Below are 13,884 nucleotides of genomic sequence, written 5' to 3'. Positions count from 1 at the left end.
AAAGCAGTGCAGAGGCTGACGCTGTTTTCCTCCACCCGTTCTTCATTATGTGATATCCTTTTTTCTAGAGCTAAGGTAATTAAATAACAGCAAAATCTACAAGGCTACAAAGGAACATTGCTTTTTTACTGCCATAAATTTCCATTAAATAGAAAGATTTATGCTATGCACTGTTTGAAAACCTTCTGCTATCTCCAAGTTTAACCTGCTTGCATGGCATTATAACCATCAAAGCTACTTAAATGAAATATCAAATAATAAATTTCACCAAAAGAAAAGGCCTCTATTGGAAAGCCAGAAGGCTGATGAGAAAGACCTAACAGAACATCATTCATTACCAGAGTAAATCTGGACAAATATGGAGATGTACACTCCTTCCCAAGCCAACCCTGAGTCTGGAGGATTAACCTTTGGGTCCGGTTAGACCTTCTGGATTTTTATGTTACAGAAAAAGAAAAAAAACATACTGCTTTTCCAAATAAGCTGGCATTTCTTTCAGTATATTTAATTTCCACATGCTCTGTAATCATATACAATGAGGAAAACGTTTCCCAACATGAAAAATTAATGAGAACATAAATATAAGGAACACTTAAACTAACATTCTGTACCATGGAGCGATCAAGCAGTGCTTCAGACAGACAGAAGTTATGCAAATACTGGTTCTCTTTATTAGCACAACATGCAGCCTGAGGAAGGAAAATCTGTTAGAAACACAGTTCAAATTCCGAAGCTGACAGGAAAATTACAATATGTGGCTCACTCTTCCCTTTAGTTTGCGTTATGGGGGGGAGGGGAAAGCTACCTCCCCCGCCCCAATTCTCCAGTATAGAAGGACTTCATAATAGTCAGGATGTGGTGTTCGAGAAGACCCCCTGCTCGTAAAGAAAAATACAAAATTCCCAGACCACAATCCTTTCAGAACCACCTGGTGTAAATGTGGAGTCCTGCCCTGACATTGTTTCCCCCAAATGCAAATACAGCCAGCTGGGATAAGCGCTTGGGTGTCGTGTCTGGGCCTTTTCGCTTGGTGTCTGTCAACGACTACCTGTTACTTGAACGCGCATGATTACAATTCGGACGGTTTCATTAATTTACGGAGCCTGCCCAGCAGCCCACGGCCCGGGGGGCGTTATCGAATCCTCGGCCGCTACCGCCGGGCAGCGCCACGTGCGTCTCCGGTACTCCTCTGGGCGCGACCCCGGGTCCGAGTGCCGCGGCCGCTACCCCACCGGGGCCGGACCCCGGACCGAACCACCGGGCCGGGATCGACACAATGCCCGGCCCCGCAGCCGCCGGGACCGCCCGGAGCGCGGCGGAACCGGGAGCGCGGCCCCGCCCCCGAGAGGCCCCGCCCTGCCCGCGCGCTGCGCCCCGTCCGCCCGCAGGGGGCGCTGCGGGGCGCGGCCCCCGCGCCGTGAGGGAGCGCGAGGCGGTGCCGCTCCCGCGCCGCTCCCGCCGGGCCCGCCCGCCGCGCATTGTCCCGCAGCCCCCGCCCCGCACCGCGCTGAGTCACGGCCGGCGCTGCCCGGGGCCGCAGCTGTCGCCAAGAGCCCGGCGGCCGCCGCCGCCGCGCCAGGACCCCCATGGGTACGGAGGGCGCCCGAGCGCTGCTGGAGCGCGCCGGCAGGCTCACCCTGCAGACCGGCAACCTGCTCAACTGGGGCTGCCTGCGCAAGAAGTGTCCCTCCACCCCCGGAGAGGAGGTGAGCGCCGGGACGCGGCTTCCCCCGGGACGCCGCGGCGGGGGCTCGCCCTGGGGCGGGGGGGGCCGGGCCGCGCCGCGGGCGGAGCGGCAGCCCAGGAGAGCCGGGCGCCGCTGCCCGCTGTCCGAGCGGGATTGTTGTCCCGGCAGGGCAGGGGCTGGCCCGGTGCCCGTCACCGCGGGGAAAGGCTTTGGCCGCCCTCGCTCCGCGCCCGCCGCCGGCGGGAGATGGGAAAGGCAAAGCTGGGGGATGTTCGTTTCGTGTGCCTGGTGCCTCTGCCCGGTGGGGACGGCGGCCCCCGTGCCCCCGGAAGCACTTTGCCCTGGGAAGGAGCCAGCCCGGGCCTCGGGCTCGGGAAGGAAGGGTTAAAACCCTTGCAAGTTTAAGTGCTGCCCGTGATGGCAAAGGAGATCCCTGATACTTCTTTAGCAACGTAAAAATATGAATAGCTATGAGCTTGCATGACAGGTGATGAAAATTCTTTTTTCTAACCTGAAATTAACTTAATTTCTTGGTAGTGACAGGTCTTGGGAAAAGTAGTCATCGCTGTCCTCTTTAAAGAGTATAGCTGTCGTTCTTTGTTAAAAAGTTGAAAAGAACTTTTTAATCACCCCTTTAAAAGTATTACCTTTAGCAGTATATGTCAACACTTAGAACAGTTCTCATAATATATCTGGAGATCCTACAGCCATGAACTTTAGAACCACTGTATTTGCTGTCTCATCATGACACAGTAATCTCAGAATAGTCACTTAATACTTAGAAAACCTATGGGTTTGGCTATGTAGTAACACTGTTGATCACCTGGAAGCTGGTTGAGTGCATATTAGTCATGCACAAATGGTAAGAAAGGTGTCTGGGAGGATGATGTAACAAGAAGGAAGAATTCATCATGCTCTTGTTTAACTGTCATGTGATAATAACTTTTTTATTTGGCCTGGTTGCTTATTAAAGAATCTGTGACCTTTGTGAAAGAGGGCCAGATTCTGTCGCAAAGACATAGCTGTACCCTTACGGGCACCCTTGTGTGAGTAGTTTCTGGAGGGCTCTTAAATAAAGAGTGGCCAGTGTGCATAACTCGTTAGTTAAGAGTATTTAAATCCATTTGTTTACAGAGAAATCTGGCTGCTTTCCAGGGTTGTTGGATTTCCAAAAGCAAATATTGGTATTATCAAAAATAAATTAGCTTTTAAGTCTTCTATTTGGTGTAGTTAGTGTATGTATAGTTCTCAGCGGCAGAAGGTAAGCTAAAATTTTGCAAACTATGAACCCAGTGTTAGGAGTTTGGGATGCAGCTATGTTTGGAAAAGCTGGTTAAAGCAGTCAAATACACATGGCCCGAGGGCAGGGGAGTGCTTTGGAGTCAGAGGCTTGTGCATAATTGCAGTACAAATATGAACTGTGGCAGTTGCAAAGCAGCAACATATAGAGTATATGTATTTAGCACTGTCTCACCTTCAGAAAGGAGAAGATGACATTATTAATTGCATCAAAATAGGATAAAGAGTTATTTTATTAAAGAGTTGTTATGCTTAGCTATTTACTGGGTCAGTTCTGGCCTCTTGACTTTTTTTTTTTTTAATGCAATTTTAAATGACTGGGAAAGAATGTATAGAATGTGCTCACAAAGTATCATTGCTGTATTGTGTCTTTGTGATATGGGAGGGTGTTGACTTCTAGTTTGCACATGGTGTATGAGCTCTCTGAATTAATGGTTGGTGTCATAGGAGATTGCTGTTTAGTGGTACACAGAGTAAGTATGCACATAGTTATAAAATGTACTGCTGAAAGTGAAGTAAAGCAGCAGCTCGTGGAAGTGCTCCTACCTGTGGCAGAGGGCAGTGGGGCAGTACCTGTGCTTAACTCCCAGGATGGATCAGAGGGAAGCTGCATCATTGGTACAGCTGCCACACTGGTGCAGAATGCATTTAATCAGCTGATTTGGACTCAATAGTTATGTCTTGCTATGTTCAAGAAAATGTGTGATCAGAATCTTAGTCGAGTTTATTTTGATCTATTGTCACAGGAAAAATGCAAATGTGGGGTAGGATCTGAAGATTTCCCCTACAGTAATGAAGGACTTAAAAGCCCTAGTAGTTTGGTCTAGGTAGGCAGTAAATGAGAAGAGTTGTATGCATCTTGAAAAGGGAAGTAATTAATATAGTGAGTATTTAGTAATTGATTTTAAAGCCTCATTTCTACAATGTTATAGCACATATGCTCTTATCTGACTACTTTGTAACTTAAAAAATATCCACACTAAAAAAACCCCAAACCACCCAACACCCTAGTTGTTGCTGGCTTAGCATTATTCTTTCTTTAAATATGGCATTGGTCTGAGAAATAAATAAAGTTCAGTACTTGTATGGCTGCTAAAACTCTGTGAAAGAGGAGAGGAAAATATGAAAGTTAGCTAGTTTGAACAAGTTTCAGAAGATACAAAGGAAGAATCTTCTGTAGAATGGTGTTATTAGTTCACCTCCTCAGTCTGTCCTACCCTTGTATTTCTGTGCAGATCTAACATACACTTCAAAAAAATGTTTTGCAGGTGCGAGACTGCATCCAGAAAACACTGACTGAATGGAGCTCAAAGATTGGACAAGACCTAAATCAGGTAGGAGAGATGTTATGCATGTTATCCATGTTACACATGAAATCAGAGAAATGAGTACTTGGTTGCACTTCTGAAATATAAATCAATCTATTCAGTTTCTGTAAAAATATATGCAGCTCCAGATACCTTAAAGGAATATTTCTTAACTTCCTTTCTTTTTCTTAATGTTTAGTAAATTTGGAGAGGTTAAGAAATATCAAAGTAAAGAAAGAATCCTGTTGATGGCAGATAAGCCTGTTTCTTAGGATGATTATGAAAACCAAATCTATGTACCATGGAAGTTTGCTAGCATGCTTACTAAAACTCAGTGGAGAATTCTCTAAACTGTGGAGATCATAGAGAACTGAAGACCATCCCCTTTGGAGGGGATCTCTGAAGTGTAGTACCTGTTGTTTCAGAAATACTTCTGAAGATGCAGAGTTGGCAATTTTCCCTTGAGAGCTAAAGACTTCCACACAAGTCTTAAAGCCACAGACATGGGCATCTGGCATTAAGATCTTGGTGTATTTGCCTGCTTCTCTTCCACTTCTGCTTCTGAAATTCAGTAAAACAATAATAGGTTCCCACTAAATACATTACTTGCTCTGTGAAATGTTAGCATGTTTCAGGAAAAGAAAGGCACCCAAACCACCACCAACAAAAACAAAGCTAAAAAAACTTTCTTGATTGTTTCTTTGGGTTTTGTAACCAGTTCTGTAATGATGGCATCAGCTGCACGTTGCTGCATTCCAGACTGGAGGGTATGAGGCAGTTATTGCTGAATGATTTGTGGAAGAACTAATGATTGTTCAAGAAGAAAACATAAACACTTGTCTCTGTAAGATGTAGTGATCCATTAAAGTAAACTGTTTAATGTAAACTAGGTTTTACTGGCAAAACATGTTAACTCCATAATTCCTAATTCTGTCTTGAGTTATACTGATATCCAACAATTTTTTTTAAAAAAAGCTAACTTTTGTTTAAAATACTGGCTGTATTGAATAACTCAAAGGCTTACTTGAGAATCTTTTGGTTGGGCAGCAAAAATTGCCAAAGAATTTTTGTCTAGGGCAAAAGTTATTTGGTTGTGTGTGCACCCATATTATACAAAGGCTCATGTAGATAAAGACTTTAAAAAGTTACCTTGTGCCAGCTGACATGAAATGAGGTCAGAGGGTGAAAAGTCTGAAACTTTCCTCATTTTTAGTTTCAAAATTACTCTCTTAAATCTGTGTTTTACAGCATTTTCACAGGCTTCAGTGAAATTACAAAATACTCTTAATGCAAAGATGTTCCCATCCAACACTCAAATCTCCTAATTCTCGTGGGTTTTTTTTCAGCTGGTCATGAGGCTTTTTTAAAACAAGGTAGTTTGAATTAGCACAGCGGTCTTTTCACATAATAAAAATCAGAGCTACTAGAACTACTAAAACTTATTCCAATAATTCTTACCTGTAATTGATAATTTTTTATATTGGGGGATTTGGGGCATATAGGGCCTTTCATATATCTTCATTTTTCTGACTTCCCCTCAGAGATCAAGAAGCCTTGGGTTACTTTCTGTCATTGCATTTTTCTACTCTTTTTCTGTCTAACTGCTGTAAGGTGCCTTCTTTTTTTTTTTTTTTTTATAATTCTTAAAAACATTCTTCAGGAGCTTACTGTCTCCTCTTGATGAGTTTCTCCTAAGTCTCATGTACTTACTACAGGAAACACCGGAGGTTCTGGAATGTACTGTAGCTCAAGCTATAGAAAAAATAAATCCTGAAGAAAGGGATGAGCTGAAAGTATCAGGTAAGAATATAGTCAAAAATCCAGTGGCATAAAAAGGTTTCATATGCAGTCATTAATAGGATAATTCATATATGTGTATTTTCTTCTGTGTTTTGTAATTGCAAAGTCAGATGACACCAGTGCATACCGATGTGCTTTGGGTCACCTAGGCATTGGCTAAGAAAGACTTGAATTAATATTGCAGGTTTTAAAGCACCTTGGCATTTTTCTATTTTAACTTGCATCACCTCAAGATATTTTAAATGTATTTTGTCAGTCTTTGACTTTTTTGAAGCAAAATATTACAGATAATACTGGAATTAAGAAATAGCATTGGAAGCACATTCATTTGCATAATTTTTCCAGGTTGAATATGATGAACTTGAAGGAGGCAGTCCAAACTAACACTAGTACATTTTGAGTCTCAGTAAGTTGTGAAGAAGTCTGTTTGTACTATTACATTTGGGGTTTTTATACAGGTTATTACAGTTACTGCTTAGTGTCCTGATGCTTTACAGCTTATTAGATCGTCTAACTGGATGATTTCTTGTTCTGAGACTGCACGGCAACATTGAAAGTTAAGAGAACAGTGTCTTTATTGGGCAGTCACCTTTCAGAAAGCTGGGGTTTTTCCAATTTTTTAAGTAATTGGTGTATATTCTAAAAACCTTTTACCCAAGAACTCATTAATAGTGTATATGGCAAAAGTAAATGGCTATATATTAATAATACCTGGCTTGTTCAGTTATTGATTCCAGTTTCTTTGAAAATAGCAAAGCTTTTCATCGTTGGATCAAACTCTCCATCAATCAGAGATGCAGTTGACCTGGGTAAGTGTGAAACTCAGAATTGTGGTAGGATTTCTTTTTTACTCTAGAACTTTGATGGAATAGGTTCTAATTTTATTTCTAAGAGGTGTATTTAGTCACTGTGACAAGTATATCTTGTTTTCCTATTAAGAGACACTTACGTCATCAAATCTCTTTGCACATTAGTTCAGTCAGTAAACTTACTACGTGTGGATCACTGTGATCTTAGGTCCACAACCTCAAATGTGATTCCTTCCTTCCTTTCCCACAAAACTTGTTAAAAAGTGAATAGTATGTGATGTTTTAATAACAGTGATACAGTAGTTCTTGTTAGTTGCCAGTTATTTTTAACATGATAAACTTTACTACTAACTGTGCAGTATTTCAGAGATTATTTAGGAAACCACATAATGCTGCAAGTAGCTGATGAAATATTAAGTTTTATTGAAAATACCATATAATGTCTGTACTGATACATAAAGTTTGTTGGCCTAACATAGCAGTAATTGTGAGCAGCACAGAACTTCACTGCTTCAGAAAATTGTTGGGCATAAGGAGTGACCAAAAAAGAAAGGGTTGGGTATCAGTCTTTTCTATTGATACCCCAGTTAACAGCCTCTTTATTGTAAGCTGTAGTACCATTTGTTGAACATGTATTAATAGAGTCCTTCTCTAGAAGAAAATAATTTATTTAGCTTTGTTCTGTTCCTTTTGCTGTGCTGAAGAGACCTCATGATGTGCATCTTTCTTCCAGCTCAGTGATGCTCAAAGACTTCCACTTCTCTCTGTTACCTTAAATCTCCATATTTGGTGTGCTTTTAGTCTAACTCCTCACATATATTAAGTAGTTTTGCTAGCCCATGCCCTGTCCTTGAGTTATATTTCAGAGTGAAAGTTACAAATTTTAGAAGAAATTGAAAGTGGAAGAAGAGACAATTTTATGTCACCACTGTCTTCAGAGGAAAATATAGTTTTAACATTGAAAAGGAGAAAAAAGCTTCATGCTTTTGTTCATTTTCTGTTGGTTTTGCTGTTTGCTTTTTTTCTTTCCTTCGCAAGACCTACAGCTGGAACCCGGTCTTTAGCTCCATGTTTGATTCTTTGCTAAGAGGGTTGTGCTACTGTTCTTGACTGCTGATACATTTGCAGTTTCAAATGGTGAATGAGAGGCTGGTGGAGCAAAGCAGGAAGTGTGGGTTTTGCTGAATTTGAAGAGTCATGGTGTTTATGTTTGTGTCTCACAAAAGATTTTGCAGTGTCTTTGTTCTTTTTCCTCAGCGTGTTCTGCCCTTGGAGTTGCTCAGTTAGACTCGGTCATTATTGCCCCACCTCCCATTGAAGATGGAACTAACCTCTCCTTGGCATATTTGCAACCTTATTGGCAAGAACTTGAAAATCTAGTTCGAAACAAAAAGATTGTTGCCATAGGTACCTCTGACCTGGATAAAACACTGTTAGAGCAGCTGTATCTGTGGGCACAGGTGAGAACAAGCTTCCAACTCACAGCATTTCTTAGGACAGAGTAACTGCTTGTTTTATTGGCTGACACACTGTTATAAACATTTGTTATAAATGGGTTTATATACAAACTATTAATTAGCCCTGTAATCATCAGCATTTTATGGATGGTCACAATGTTGTTCGAAGTGGGGGAGGCTCAAAGTGTGACTGTTGCTTATTCAGTGTTCTTATGTACTGACCACCAAGAGCTGGAAACCACAGGTCTGTTCAGTAGCAGGTTCTTTGAAGTACTGAAGTTTGAGTTTTGAATGCTTTCATATTTAGAGAGGAGTATAAACAGTACACCTAAACCTTCAGATTTATTCCAGTGACTCTGAAAACATAGCTCTTTTCACTTAAAGCTGTGTTAATAATAGAGGAATTTCCCCCAGGAAAAATGCTGTTTGAATGGTAAGCTTAAATGTAAAGAGGAAGACAGACTCTGAGGGGAGTAGCATGGTATTATGTTGTCAATGAGACTAATTCATAGAATGGGTTGAAAGATCATTTAGTTCCAAACCCCCTTTTATGGTCAGGGACATCTTCTACTAGACCAGGTTGCTCAAAGCCCCATCTGACCTGGCCTTGAACACTTCCAGGGATGGGACAGCCACCACTTTTCTGGGTAACTTGTTCCAGTGCTTCACCACCCTCACAGTAAAAAATTTCTTCCTAGTATCTAAACTAAACCTGCCTTGACAGTTTAGAGCCATTCCCCCTTGCCCTATCACCACATGCTCTTGTAAAAAGTCCCTCTCCAGCTCTCTTGTAGCCCCTTTAGGTACTGGAAGGAGCTCTTCTCCAGGCTGAACAACCCCAACTCTCAGCTGTCTGCATAGGAGAGGTGATTGAGCCCTCTGATCATCTTTGTGACCCTTCTGTAGACTTGCTACACCAGGGCCATGTCCTTCTTGTGCCGGGACCCTCAGAGATGAGGGAAGCACTCAAATTGCCTCTTAACAGCTGAGTGATGGAGGATGGTACTGCTGTGTGCCCATGCTCACATAACTTTACATGAGAGGGGGAAAAAAAGACAGGAAGCCAGAGTGGGTTAGCACTCATCTTGCTATGGCAGCACCTGAAGTTAGATCCTACTCTTGTTTTGGGCTCAGTGCTGCAGGGAATTGCAGAGTTGCCTACATTCATTAGTCATGCAGAATTAATTAGCCTTGCTCAGACTTCAAAACAGTGGTCAAAGGCAAATTGTTCAAAACAAAATTTCTGTTGTAATAGAGGGCATGGAGGAAACAACTAAAGTAAGTCCATTAGTATATTTTTCTTATAAAAGTATTGTGTTACTTTCAGGTGAAACCAAGCAGCAATCAGGTGAACCTGGCTTCCTGTTGTGTGATGCCACCTGATCTCACAGCATTTGCAAAAGAGCGTGACATCCAGCTGTTAACTCACAATGACCCAAAAGGTAAGACTTTGCCAGCTAAGGTAATAGAAGCCTTCTAAATGCATTTATTCAATACAAAATTGGAAATAATCTTTTAAAAGTTTGTTACATTTGAATCCTGAGCCAAAGATTCTAGAAGTTTCTCCTTCATAAAATATTTCTACTAAGTTCTTGCTGTTGCTTCAAGGAAGAGAGGGGAGCTTCAGATAGTTTCTTGAAATAGTTATAATTAGAGAAAATAGAGTAAATAGAAGAACAACCTACCAAGAAATTTGTAATACATATGTTAAAGAAATTGCATATTTCCATAAAACATAGAATGAAAGGACAGTTCTTTTGCTGAAGGCAATAAATGACAAAAGTCTACTTGCCCAAGACTTGTCTGTGAAATAGATTACATAGAAATGTTAATGGTCAGTTGATTTCTGAGTAGTTTGGTAATACTATAAGATCTGTAAAATTTCTATGCTTTTAGTATGATTCTTTCAAAGTAAAACTTCTTAAAATAACATTATTACAAAAAATGTTTTAAATTCTTCACTTGTTTTATGTAGTAATTTGTTTGCTAAATGATTGAAGAAGGCTTTCCTTTGGGCTGCAGAACTGCGTTTCTAGCTCTCTGGGTTATTATATTAGTTTTTTTCAAACATCATCTAATCTTCTTCACTATAAGGACACCTTAAATATCTTGCTGGAGCATGAGAAGTCTTAAACAATACTTAGTTAATTCCTTCCCTACATTCTTCGTTATGACCAACTGTTCATGGTGATCTTACTTTTCCTTCCTTCTCCTTCCTTTCCATTTGGCCCCAAAGAAAAAACTATATGAAGTGCTACTTCTGAAGTATGTGCTTCACAGTACCACTCTTACAACTAATGGACTTCATCAGTGCCTGGGCATGATTTTTCACTGCTCTGACAGCATGCGAGATGAATTGCCATTCAATCTGACAATGTCCATGTCCTGTGAAGTCCAAAATGCAACTTGCAATTTAATGAGTACTCTCTATTGTAAGTCATGAAATGAAGGAGAAGAGGATTTCATAGAAAACAGCACAAGCAGTGATTCCTTTATATGTTATTTGCTAAGCTTAACTTTTCTGTAATGGCCACCTGAGAGTATTGAGACTATCTTTTGGGAGCACCCCTCATCAACGAGATCGTTCTCTTGACTAACTTTTTGGAGGAAATAAGGAGGATTTGTACTTGCCTTCCTTTCCTGCTTTCTGGCATTTAAACCAAGTTATGGGAGATGCTATAAATGTTGAGCTTCTAGTGACTGCAGAGGTACCTGTGAATGCTCAGTACTTTGCTGATTTCAGCCTTATTCTTAATTCACCTCTAGTTTGTCTATCTAGCTTCTCAAATTTAATTTTCCTCTTCTCCTGCTAATGGCTCTACTCATCAACTCCATTTGATATGGTTGAAATTTCAGTTAATTGGTTTTGTGGGAAACACTCACAGTTGCCAAAAAAGTGTCCTGAAGATTTGCTCTGTAATATTCAGCTGCTTTTCTCCTACATGCATTCTGGAAGAATGGATCTGTGGAGTATGTGGCATTACTTAGGATCTTTGACTGTAGGAAAAGGCTTCTCTTAAGTAAGTGTTGCTTTTTGCAGCTGTTTACATGACATTATTTTAAGCACAAATGTCCCTTTTTAACTTCAGAATTACTTTGTGAAGCAAGTTTCCAAGAAGTTCTTCAGGAAAGCATCCAGAACGTGAAAGCAAGCGAGTGGATTCCTTTATGGCTTCTGCGGTATTCAGTCATTGTTAAAAGCAGAGGAATTATCAAGTCCAAAGGCTATATCATGCAAGCTAAAAGAAATGCATCTTAAAACCCTTTTTTCTTTTTTTTTTTAATGGCTAACTGTTTAAATTTCTTTGGGATGGGGGAACATTGCATTTTTCATAGAAACACTTTTACAGCATTTATAACAAAATACCAAAAGTTGTAATTATTCTGTGTGATGTCAGCAGGAGTGTCTGTAGTGTTCTAACACTCTTTTTCTTTCTTAACCTATTGACCAGTTCATTTAAATTATGAAAATTTTTTTTATTTGAAGCTATCCATAGAGTAACAGTTTAAAATATTTTTCTTTCTATGACCAGTTCACTGTAAAAATTATCATTATATTTTAGCTGCCATTAGGTAGTATAGAGAAATGTATATTTTTGGTTTTTTAAAAAACAAATTTCTCCTAAATAATACTTATCTGATAGGTGCATAGATTTCAAGCATTCAAGGACTAGTTTTTTACAGAAAATTGTCATCTTTTATGAAAAACTACCCCAAAAAATTAAGCTGGTATCTCATTGCTTGGTATGTATATATATGCAAGTCAGCTGTTTAATTTATGGGGAGGGGAAAATTGGTTTATTTTTAATAGAGTGTAAAAGATTTCTATGATTTAGAAAAAAATGCTTCTTCCAAATTACTTTCTGACTGTTACTTGAATTCCTTCTGGCTTCTTTGTGCCTCAATACGCTTTGTTTAGTGTTCGCACAAATGTGATGGCATTTTTACTGTTTGAAATAGAAAATGTATTATTTGTGAATGTTTAAAATGAGATTTGAAAACAAGTGATGAAGAAATCTGTAAATCAAAAACTGAATTGTTCCTGTCTCCTTCTCGACTGTGGCTTGTTTTTTTGATACTTGTGACCTACACAATCAATTGGCCAAGTAGAATAGACAGTAAATGTTGGTGCTGTTCATTATAGGATTGTGTAAAATTAATTACATTTTTGCAGTTGCCTAGGAAACTTTGTTGCTTGCGTGCTGTTCAGAAATGACAAAGCAAGGGTTAGCTTGAGGGTCGGTATCTTTCTGATTGGTAGGAGCTTAGTGCACTGGCTTTCGAATCCCAGAGAGATTGCTGCAGCTAAGGCAAAGCTTTTGGTTTAAGGTAGTCATTCTATCAAAAAGACCTTTTCCTTCCCTTGGCCATTCAATCACAATAGATAGCAAAAGTTCAACTTGTAGTGCAGCAAGAACTCTGATACAGAGTGTCTAAGACAATAAATTTCATTTTGATTTCAGGCAGGGGCATGACCTCATACTGGCAGTACTCATTAATTTAGTTGTACATATTTTGAGACTTGGACTGTGAGGGAATGAATTTTCATCAACATCTTTTAAATTCTGTCATATAGACAACTAGTGGAATCTGAACGCCTGCAGGTAGCGTCTAGAGTGTCAGCCTCATATAGTCCATTCCACAAAGTTAAAAGATTAAGGTTTTTCAAGGTACCTTTCGAGTCCTCAAATATCTTATTTGTAGGTGGTAAACAAGGGGAAATTTTCTTTGCTTCTTCAGTTCTTTTGATAAATGAGAGAGATGGGGAATTGGAACTAGTAATGCATCAATAAAAGTTTGAATTTTTTCTCCTAATCAAAACGTAGTGGGTTTTTTTAACATTGGACCAGTGTATGTCAGAGTTCAAAACTACATGAGTTTAATATTAAACTTCCCTACCATCTATGAGTTGTGTGCTGCTGATGATTAACCACTACCTGTAAGTTCTGTCTCTATTTAGCTGATACATTCTGTATCATGTTAACTTCTGTGTGTGTGCTCAGTTTTATAAATTGAAACCAAACAAGAATTATTCTAAAACAATAGAAAGGCTCCTCTAATGGGATCATGATTTATTTCCTTTCTGTAAACTGTTAACAGTGTGCTTGCTGTACAAAAGGACCTTTTAAGACATGATATTTCTAGAGGTAACCTGATAAAGCGTTACACTATTGGTTTCACATCATCTCATTCGTTTGTTTTGCATGAAGGTGAGAGAAATGGGATTTCCTTCCACGAGAAACCTTTTGAAAGCTTAACTAAATTTTAAATTCTTGTAGGCTTTTTCTTAGCTTGTGCTTCTCATCTCAGTAAGAGCATTTCACGCTGCCACAAATAGTCTTTTGCACTCCTTCAAGTGCCTTACATCCCGCGATTCCCCCTTAGCGGAACCCGCCTCCCCTCCCGGCCGCGTTTCCTGCAGCCCGCTGTTCCCCCGGCGGGGCGGGGCGGAGCGGAGGGGCCGGGCCGGCGGGGCCCGGAAGGAAGGAGAGGAGGAAGGAGGAAGGAGGAAGGAGGAAGGGGCG

The 13,884-nt window shown here is 40.3% G+C and overlaps 1 protein-coding gene across 1 annotated transcript; it reads left to right on the top strand.

Annotated features, from left to right (window-relative positions):
• Positions 1 to 1,500: 1,500 nt before the first annotated feature.
• On the top strand, positions 1,501 to 13,544 carry GCLM (glutamate-cysteine ligase modifier subunit). Its single transcript, XM_050307067.1, has 7 exons — positions 1,501 to 1,706; positions 4,255 to 4,320; positions 6,009 to 6,093; positions 6,846 to 6,902; positions 8,160 to 8,362; positions 9,687 to 9,801; positions 11,449 to 13,544. Exons 1-7 carry the CDS (start codon positions 1,587 to 1,589, stop codon positions 11,616 to 11,618), a joined length of 816 nt encoding a protein of 271 aa, XP_050163024.1. The 5' UTR covers positions 1,501 to 1,586; the 3' UTR covers positions 11,619 to 13,544.
• Positions 13,545 to 13,884: the final 340 nt, after the last annotated feature.

This window comes from Myiozetetes cayanensis, unplaced genomic scaffold (assembly GCF_022539395.1).
Source record: "Myiozetetes cayanensis isolate MyiCay16 unplaced genomic scaffold, myiCay2020 scf12, whole genome shotgun sequence".
NCBI classification, from domain to species: domain Eukaryota; kingdom Metazoa; phylum Chordata; class Aves; order Passeriformes; family Tyrannidae; genus Myiozetetes; species Myiozetetes cayanensis.
Note: the sequence above shows the minus strand (reverse complement) of the source record. Positions and strands in the feature narration are given on the sequence as shown.